At 39.3% G+C, this 10,739-nt stretch overlaps 1 protein-coding gene across 1 annotated transcript in view; it reads right to left on the bottom strand.

Moving 5' to 3' along the window:
• NR6A1 (nuclear receptor subfamily 6 group A member 1) overlaps positions 1–10,739 on the bottom strand; it is a 358,349-nt gene that overhangs the window by 34,052 nt on the left and 313,558 nt on the right. Inside the window, exon 3 of the mRNA XM_007956388.2 lies at positions 1,878–2,108. Within this exon, the coding sequence (XP_007954579.1) occupies positions 1,878–2,108 (231 nt within the window). The remainder of the gene's footprint in view (positions 1–1,877; positions 2,109–10,739) is intronic.

Here is a 10,739-nt window from a genome sequence, read left to right as displayed (position 1 = left end):
TGGAGAAGGATGTCATGCTTGGTAGGGTGGAGGGTCGATGAAAGAGGGGGAGGCCTTCAACGAGATGGATTGACACGGTAGCTGCGATGATGGGCTCAAGTATAGCAGGGATTGTGGGGCTGGCATGGGATCAGGCAGTGTTTCGTTCTGCTGTGTATGGGGTCGCTATGAGTCGGAAACGACTCGACGGCACTTAACAACAACACAACAACAAGCCTCATCTGTAAACTGTTAGTCATTAAAAATGGGGTGGTTGAGCCTATTCAATGGGATTATGCATGGAAAGTATGTAACAGTTTCTGGTACATGTAAGTGCTTAATAAATATTAGCATTGTACATAAATTATAAACCACCTGAATTTATCCAAATTTCCTTCTACATCTCTTCCACTTTTCTTCATAATGGGCAAGTTTTCAAAAGATCCTTTTAATCTCACCATCTATTCACATACAATAAAACCAATCTGGAGTACATTTTGATTCCTGCATTCATTAAGGCTACAAAATCATTTTGAATAGTTTGCTAAATCTAACTCTCACCCTCATCCCTGTATGTTGTTGGTGTTGTTATGTGCCATCGAGTCAGACCCGACTCATAGCGACCCCTCCTTGGGTTTCCGAGGCAGTATCACTACGGAAGTAGATTGCCCCATCTTCCTTCCGAGGAGTGGCTGGTGGGTTTGAACCGCCAGCCTTCTGGTTAGTAGTCAAGTACCTTAGGCACTACGCTACCAGAGCTCCCCATCCCTGTATATTACTACTATAAACACCTAATACTTTGCTGGGTATTATATATACATTATCCATATTTAACACTCTAGAAAATTCTGAAAGGTAAGTATTGTTACACCCTTTAAATATTTACCTTAATAAATCTGAATTGAATTTGACTTGAGTGTCAGAGACATAAAGCAAACTGTCCAAGGTCACGAGCTAGTATGTCTGCCTCCAGAGCCTCTTTCTACTGAATTATACTGGCCTAACTCCCCATCTCCCATGGAAATGTCCCCAGGATTCTGCCATTGGCCCTCTTCTCTTCTGTATTTAGGGTCTCTCTGAGGTCACTTCTTCCCATTGAAAAAACTTTACTGCCTTTATGACAACAGCTTCACAAATCTCTACTTGCAGACAGGACTTTTCATTTCAGTTCTAATCCCATACATCCAACTTTTTTTCTTGGACATCTCTTTGTGTCACTCTAGCGTACCTCAAAATCAGAATGGTCAAGGCCAACAGTTTGCTCTACACTACTTTAGCTATTCTTACCCAGCCTCCTCCAGAGCTAATGGACCTTCTCTCTGGACTCTTACAAAAGGTTTCTGCTTTTCTGCTTCTCTGACCCCAATCCATCCTTCAAGCTGTTCTCCAGATTAATCATCTTAAAAATGCTGGTTTATTTATGCCATCCCTGGTTACTGGCTCACAAACAGCTTCCCAAAAGTCCCAAAGTCCTCACCAACCTGGACACAGACTTTTGGGCAGCCCAGTCTCTGAATATTCCATGGTTCTAGCAAACTAAATGATATACATTCAGGGGACCTCCTGCCTATCTATCTAAAATTCATACTTTCTGTCTTTATCCCTTGAAAGAACTAGTGGAGCATATTAATCCCATTCAGGACATGATTGTTAACTGTGGTCTTTCCACATGGGGCCTGTGCATTCATTCTCATAGATTTCTTAACATCTTACGAACCAGTCTTTTCCCTAACGTAGTCTCTAAATTTCCTGTAGTCAGGGACTATGCTAGTTAGGAATACAAGGTCTGACACATAATGTAGGCTTAGGAAATGAGTAAATTCAAAGCTTAGTAGCTGACACTAAAGATAAAGTTGATGAGTGAAAGTTGGTCAGTGAGGGTCACGAGTACCACTCACCCTTCCGGTTCATTCCCATCTGGAGGCATTTGAGCAGGCGGCAGTACTGGCACCTGTTCCTCTGCTTCCGAGACATGACACAGTTCTTGTCACGACTGCATCGATATACCCGCTTGTTGCAAATGCTCCGCTTGAAAAACCCTTTGCAGCCTTCACAGGAGATGATCCCATAATGCAAGCCTGTGGCGCGGTCCCCACAAATGAGACAGGTTCGTTGTTCAGCCCGATCATCTGGAACAGAAACTGAACATGTTTAAGTTAGAATACAGTGGAAGTAAAGGCTTTAAGCCTACAGTTCTAAAATAAGCAATTCTGCTCTGGATAGATCAAGAACATGACCCCCTCCAAATTCATTAGCAAACTGGGGACATCTTTGGAGCCTTCATTCCAGAAATAGACTCCTGGATCTACCTGCTCCCCAGCTGCCCATCCACTTTAGTATAACCCACAGATACTACAAACATAGCCTATCTAAAAACAGAACTCATGTTCCTCCCCTTGAGTTTTATCATCACGGCCCAGTATCCAAGTAGAAATCTGGGAGATATCTTTGACTCCTCTCTACCTTCCTTATCTATAGCACATCAATTCTAACCTATAGGAAGGTGGTAACATATGGTATGCACCTAAGAAATGATCACTGTAAATGTTAACAAGTGAAGGAGTTTTAACCATGCCCAGCTAAGCCAGATAGCCAACCCTCCAACAGATATCTTTTAAGCAACTACTCTATTCTAGGCACTGTTCTAAGGCATGGATATAGCTGTGAACAAAAGTCCTCGGTGAAGCTTACATTCTAGCACACCATTTACTCTGTCCAGGCCCTGTGCTAGGTACTGAGTATTCAGAAATAATTCAGGTATGACCCCTATAGTCAAGGAACTCACTGACTAGCAACATGTAAGCTAGTCAAGGAGGGAATTCAGTATGGCATACAGTTCTCCATTTCTTCTTCCCTCAAATTCCACTTACTTAGGACCAAACAACTACCACAGAACAAGGATGTGACAAAAAAACACCTTGGTGAACACTGTGATGTTAGGCCCTGATAACAGGTCAAAGAAATCCAGGGAACATTTTGACCAGAGGCCAACACAGGAAACCAGAATCTAAACCTCATTCCTGAGTAAGAGGCAAGGTATAATGATGAGAACACAGCCCTTAAAACTAGAGAGATCCTAATTTGAACCTCAGCTCTGCTACTTACCAGCTGGGTGAATTTGGGAAAATTAAGTTTCTTTACCTCTCTGAGCCTGTTTCTCTCTTCTGTGAAACTGGGATTATAATGATACTTATAACTCATGGATAAAGTACTCAGCAGAGTGCTTGGGTTACAGTAGACATTTAATAAATGTTAGCTATTATGTTCATTATCATTATTGTCTTAGCAGGTTCATACTTAATGTGATAAAGACATAATCCTTAAATAATGATAATGCAATTCCTTAAAAGAGAAGCATTTGAAGGTGATGTAAAATAAGGGGCATGGGAGAGATGTAGAAAAGGGAAGAAGCTAGCATTTATGGAATGCTTACTATATGCCAAGGAGCCCTAGTGGTGCAGTGGTTAAAACACTCAGCTGCTAACCAAAAGGTTGGCAGTTCGAACCCACTAGCTGCTCTATGGGAGAAAGATGTAGTAGTCTGCTTCCACAAAGATTACAGCCTTGGAAACCCAATGGGGCAATTCTACTCTGTATTATAGGACTGCTATGAGCAAGAATCAATGGCAATCGGTTGTTGTTGTTGTTGTTATACACCAGGTGCAAATGGTTAATATACGTTGGCTGCTAACCAGAAGGTCAGCAGTTTAAAGCCCACCAGAAGTGCCTTGGAAGAAAGGCCTGGTAATCTACTTCTGAAAAATTAGCCACTATAAACCCTATGGAGCGCAGTGCTACTCTGATACACATAAGTCACCTAGAGTCAAAATCAACTCAATGGCAACTTTTTTTTTTTAATGATAATTTTGAGATGTCTTATGATCTCCATCTATAATCGACTGAATAATGGCCATCCAAAGATATTAGGTCCTAATCCCTGGAACCTATAAATATCATCTCATAAGGAAAAAGGGTCTTTGCAAATGTGATTGTTGCTACTGTTTTAGTATTTGCTAAATATTTGCGAGGGTCCTCTTTTTTATTTTGATGTGTATTTTGTATATTATCCAAATGGGTCCTAATAGATGTAATCACAAGTATCCTTGTAAGAGAGAAGTAGAGGGATGTTTGATACAAACAGGAGAAGGCAATGTGGGGACAGAAGCAGTGAGTGGTCACTTCCTAGAGATTTAAAGATAACCAAGTTACCAACTGTGACTTTTATTCTTTCATTTCCAACTCTTAATGAATCCTATAGTGTCAAAATCTCTCTTAAAACTAAGCACTGAGAAGTGAACAGTTTGTTTTTCTTAATATAATGTAAGACAACTAGCTTTGCTTATGTATCTCCAGCTGCCAACACCACTAAGCACTTTTTAATTACTGAGCCTCTGTGACATGCTATACATGTTATAATGAGAAAACTAAAGCTCAAAGAGATAAAGAAACTTAATCTTGGTTACCCAGCAAGACAGGGGTGAAACGGAAATTAGAGTTCAAGACCTTCCAATTTTTTTTTAAATGCATTTTATTGAAATATAATTTATGTACAGTGAAATACACAAAACTAAAGTGATGTGGCTCAATTTTTTCTTTTGTTTTTGCAGTGTTCTCTCCCCTCCCCTCCCACCTCTGGCAACCAACAAAGAAAGTTTCTCTCCATATATAAACCTTTCCTTGACTCTCCGCAACAATGAACTAATACTATATTTGGCCTTCTGTGATTGACTTATGTCACTCTGCTAATGTCCTCCAAGTTCATCCATATTATGTGGTCTTTTGCAGACTCTACATTATTTTTTAGTGCTACATAGCATTCCGGGAGCTCTGGTACCATAGTGCCTAAGGCACTTGACTGCTAACCAGAAGGCTGGTGGTTCATACCCACCAGCCACTCCTCAGAAGGAAGATGGGGCAATCTACTATCCATAGTGATACTGCCTTGGAAACCCAAGGAGGGGTTGCTATGAGTCAGGTCCCATTCGAGGGAACACAACAACAACAACAACACATAGCATTTCATTATGTGTATGTACCATAGTTTGGTCATTCACTCTTCCACTGTAAATCTTAGAGGTAAGTCCCTAAGATACGTAATTATCAGCAAATATGAATTTGTTGCTGTTATTTTTGTCATGTGCTTTATTGTGGTGTCAATTTCTTTGTTCCATATAATTTTCTATGCTGAGCTCATTTTGTTTACGAATTGTGTTATCACTTCCTTTGTTGCTATTGTTTTAGTATTTGCTAAATATTTGTGGGGGTCCCCTTTTTTATTTTGATGTGAAGGTTTATCATTTTTCTTTGAGGTTACCTGAGACTTAAAGTTTTCTTCCCAAGTTGAGAACAGTCTGTTCTATCTTGTAGTTGTCTTGACCTCCCTACCATCTAGAAGTTCTATAATGACACAATATTTTCCCTCTTTTTGGTTTATAGTTGTCCTCATTTGTCAATTGATGTCTCTGGTTCCCTCTTTACAATCTTGTAGGCTTCCTTACTTTGGACACTTCCATAGCTGGGTTGGTTTGTGGGTTATATCATCATGTATGTTAACGGTCAGTTGTTGTTGGCTGTTGTTGCTTCTCTGTCCAAAGGACTCCCTTTAGTATCTCTTGTAAGGTTGGTCTGGTTTTAACAAATTCCCTTAATTTCTCCTTATCTGGAAATGTCCTAATTTCACCATCATATTTGAGGACAATTTTGCTGGGTACATAATTCCTGGTTGGAAAATTTTCTCTTTCAGTGTTTTATACATACCATCCCATTGTCTTCTTGCCTGCATGGTTTCTGTCAAGAAATCCGAGCTTAGTCTTATTGGCTGCCCCTTGTAGGTAACTTTTTGTTTTTCCTGTGTGCTCTCATGATTCGTTCTTTGTCTTTGGTTTTGGTAAGTTGTTTGATGATGGTATGTCTGGGTGATTTTCTTTTGGGGTCTGTGGTGGTTATGTTTGTGTGTCAACTTGGCTGGGCCTTGTTGAGTGGTTGGCAGCTGGATGTAATATTCCCCATGATGAGACTGGTAATCAACTCAATGTTGGAATCTACTGCGAGCAGCTGAGTAGCTGCCTTTGGGTATGTGGTTGCTTCTCATATATAAGAAACAGCTTTGGGAATGGTCTCTTGCTTATGGCACACTTGGACCCTGCATGTAGTCGTGTTGCCATTCAGTGGCCTCCCATGCTCTGCCGACCTTGGGACTTTCAATGGACTTAAATTAATGGCCTGCCGTGTGGTTTGGTAACATCAGGACTGTGCCATTTTATTTGTCAACCGTGGGCTCCTCAGCCTCAGCAGCCAGCAGCTGTCTGAGCAAAGAAAAGCCTCTAGCTTCAGTGGGCTGGGAGCTGGAGGCAGAGCTGAAGCCCAAGGCTGAGGGGCTTTCACCTAGCTCCTAGAGCTTCATACTTTGAACTTGGACTTAAAGCCTCCAAATTGTAAGAATAAATTCCTGTTTGTTTAAGCCATCCCATTTGTGGTATATTCTTGTCAGAGTGGCATTAGGTAACCAGAACAGGATCTATCCTGTTTGGGGTTCGTTGGAATTCCTGAATGGCTATATTCTTATCTTTCATCATACCAGGAAAATTCTCTTCCAACAAGTCTTTGACAATTTTCTCTGTGGTTTTATTTGTCTCTTCCTGTTCTGGAATTTTGATGACAGGTAGGTTATTCCTTTTGATCGTATCCCACATGAAACTTAAGCTTTCTTCATTTTGTTTTGATCTTTTTTCTGGTTTATCCCTTTCCAAAGAAGTATTCAGGTATTTGCCTTCAATCTCACTAATTCTGTCTTCCATCGATTCAATTCTGCTCCTTTGCCCTTTTAATGTCTTATCTATTTCTGAAAATTTAGTATTAGTCTTCTGAATTTCTGTGGGTAGATTTTGTATCATTTCTAAGTTTTCATTTATGTTGTCATTTTGTTCTTATATTGTTGTTTGAAATTGTTCTAGGGTTTTCTCTGTGTTTTCCTTGATCTGTCTCTTAATTTGTTGAAGATACCTGAATATAATTCTTCTGAATTCCTTATCAGGGAATTTCAGTGTTGTGTCTTCCTCAGGGATGTGTTTTGGGTCTGTATCCTGGTCCCTTGTGTCTCCTGCTTTATCTTGCTTCTTTGTGTGGTCTGTGATGCTCTGTTGTTTCCAAGCATCATGATGTTTTTGTGTCTATATTTAATTGGTGATTGTATGTTGGAGTGACTTGCCACAATTATTAATTAATTAATAAATAATTAATAATCCATGTCTTTTCTTCTTGACAAACTGACTAATGAACCTAATGGTAGAATTTTACATTTGTCCTTGATCAATTTTATCTTTCTATAATAAATTCTATATGTCATTCTAGTCTATCAAAATCTTTGAGGATCCTGGCTTGCCACCCAGTATATTAATTATTTCTCTTACCTCCTTTTCTATAAGTATAGCAAGCCATGGTGTGTGAGAAGATATATGCAATACCTAAAACCTACCAAGAAGCCATATCCAAAATATATAAAACTCCAATATATCAATATGAAAAAGGTAACAACATTAGGTAAAAACATTAGGAGATGGTGAGTTTATGTTAATGGGGAAGGAACAACTCAGAAATGGAGGGTGAAAATGGTTGCACAATTTGAAGAAGGTAATAAGTATCACTGAATTGTATATGTAGAAACAGCTGAACTGGTGTATGTTTTGCTATGTATGTTCTCAACAACAACAAAATAAAATAATTTTTCAAAAAGGCAAGCCAGTAGAAAAATGGACAAGAGTCTTGAACAGGCATTTCACAAAGGAGGGTATCCAAATAATCAGTAAACTTACAAAAAAAGATGTTCAAACCTACTAATCAAAGGCATGCAAATTAAACTACAATGAAATACTATTACACATTTATTAGAATAGCTAAAATTTAAAGACTTTGAGTGATGACAATGATGTGGAATAACTAACTTTACTACACTGCTTACAAGATGTTTCATGGATGGTACAACTACTATGGAAAACATTATGTTGTTATCTATTAAAGTTGATGATATACCTATCTTATGAGCCATTCCCAGGTATATACAACAGAAATGCATGTATATGTGTATCAGGAGACATATCGGGGTGCTGTAAAAACCTCAAATTGAGAATAACCCAAATGAAATAGAAAAAACAATCCTCAACTATATATGGAATGACAAGAGGCCCAGAATAGCTAAAGCAATATTGAAGAGAAGAACAAAAAAAAGTAAGAGAACTCACACATCCTGATTTTAAAACATATTATACAGCTATATATTATAATTTTCACATATAATATATCCATACACATTTAGTGCTCACAGTGCTCAGAGGAAACAAACATACAGGGATTATGCAGTTTGTTAAAAACCACATAATGCACATTATTAGTATAAAAGTATAGTAATCAAAACAGACTGGTAGTGGTATAACAACAGACACATAAACCAATGGATTAGAATTGAGAGTTGTAATGCAGTGAATTATTTAATATGGCCCTTCTAGCCATAGTCTTTATAAGTTCCACCAAATGACTGGGTGGGGTTATGCAAATGAGGTGCTTGTGAACCACCAAAGAGATTGGATAGCTTGCTAATAATGCAAATAAGGGGCATGGTACCCTTGTCAAGGGGGACCATGCAAATAAGATGTATGGAACCCTAACAAGGGGACTGGTCAATTTTGCTATCCTGTAATATTTAAAATGAGCCATCCCAGAGGTGGATGAGGGGACTTGACTACCACCAAGGAAGAGCCAGGAGTAGAACACATCCTTTGGACCTGGGTTCCCTGTGCTGAGAATCTCCTAGACTCAGGATACACAGAGAGGGAGCTGTAACATTAGACAGCTAGTACCCAGAGTGATAGCAACAGGAGACAGCAGGAACCAGGAGAGTTGTATGAAATAGCTGTGGTGGTAGTGAAGAGTTATAACACTTGCCCAAGAAGGCCCCCAGCAGGAAACAATGCATTGATTAAGGGTAGGGTTTGCATAGATGATTAATGTAATTGCTGTCAATAAGTTGTACATCTGTAAAAAGTTGAATTGGCAGAAGTTGTGTGATAGATATACTTACAACAACAAAAGAGTAGCTGCTGAGAGTAAGTACAACTAAACACCTCATGGGATTTTGTTCCTTCATTTGTAGGTTTAGGGTCACAGTTTCACGGGATGTAACAATAAATTGGTACAGTGACATGTTTCGTCTAATTCCTAGTTTGTTTGTTTTTTTTTTTTACTTTTATGGTGATGAAAACATATACAAGACATTCACCAACATAACAGCTTCTACATTTAAAGCTCAGGGACACTGATGACATTTTACATGTTGTGCCACCATTACTGCTATCCTTTTCCAAAATATTCTACCATGATTAGCATAAATTAAATGCTCCCCAAACAAAAGCTTCCCCTTTTCGCTCCCTCCTACCCCTGATAACCACTAGTAATTTTTTTTTCCTATCTATAAACTTTCCCTCCCCTTCCTGATAACCAACAAAGTTTCCTCCTATCTATAAACTTTTCCTTGACTTTTACAACAATGGACTAATATAGTATTTGTCCTTTTGTGACTCACTTATTTCATTCAGCATTATATTCTCCAAGTTCATCCATGTTATGTGGTGTTTTGCAGATTCCACTTTTTTTTTTTCATTTTTATTGTGATTTGGGTGAAAGTTTACAGAGCAAATTCACTTTCCATACAGCAGCTCACACACACTGTCTCATGACATTGACTACAATTTCCCACAATGCAACAGCTCCCCTCCCACTTCCTCCCCATAGTTACCTCTTCCTTGTGTCTTTCCCTCCATGCACTCCTGCCTCCTGAGCTGTCTCTGTGTACGTACAGAGCCCGTCTATTATTCCATGATTGTTCTCTTCAAGGAGTGTATCTACCTAATGTAAATGTTCACCTCATATACCTGTCTTTTGTTTGGCTGAAAGCCACAGGAGCGGGTTCAAATCCAGACTTGAACAGCAGCTAGGAGCCACAGTCTCTAGTGGTTCCATCAGGCTCTATCAGACCAGCAAACCTGGTCTCTATCTCTTTATTTTAATAAATGACACTGAGTTTTGTTCCACAATGTTCTCCCACTCTATCCAGGATCTCCTACACAGATTCTCCTCCAAGTGGTTGACAATGGTAGCAGGCACCATCTAGTTCTTCTGGTCTCATAGTCGTATAGGCTGAGGATCATATGGTATACCAGTCACCTGGACTAATTGTTTACACATATCTTTGGTTTTCTTCACTCTTCTTTGCTCTGGACAAGGAGAGATGCGTCATTGCATCTAGATGGCCACTTGAAAGCTTTTAAGATCCTGGTTGCTACTCACCGAAGTAGGATGTGGAACAATGCTTTTGCGTAGTATCAGGGAGCTCTAGTAGCATAGTGCCTAAGGCACTTGACTGATAACCAGAAGGCTGGTGGTTCAAATCCATCAGCCACTCCTTGGAAGGAAGGTTGAGCAATCTACTCCTGTAGTGATACTGCCTTGGCAACCCAAGGAAGGGTAGCTAATGAGTCGAGTCCAACTCGACGGCACATAACAACAACAACATCAGATTATACATTATTCTTTAGGGTTGCAAAGTATTCCACTGTGTGTATGTAGTACCACAGTTTGTTTATCTATTCTTCAGTTGATAGGCACTTAGGCTGTTTCCATTTTTTTGCTATTGTGAATAGTGCTGTGATAAACATGGTTGTCTCCTAGGTTTTTTTTTTTTTTTTTTTTAAGTGCCTGGGGTCTGAAAA

The sequence above is a fragment of the Orycteropus afer genome, unplaced genomic scaffold (genome assembly GCF_000298275.1).
Source record: "Orycteropus afer afer isolate SDZICR_OR568_19922 unplaced genomic scaffold, OryAfe1.0 scaffold00611, whole genome shotgun sequence".
In the NCBI taxonomy this organism is placed as follows: domain Eukaryota; kingdom Metazoa; phylum Chordata; class Mammalia; order Tubulidentata; family Orycteropodidae; genus Orycteropus; species Orycteropus afer.
Note: the sequence above shows the minus strand (reverse complement) of the source record. Positions and strands in the feature narration are given on the sequence as shown.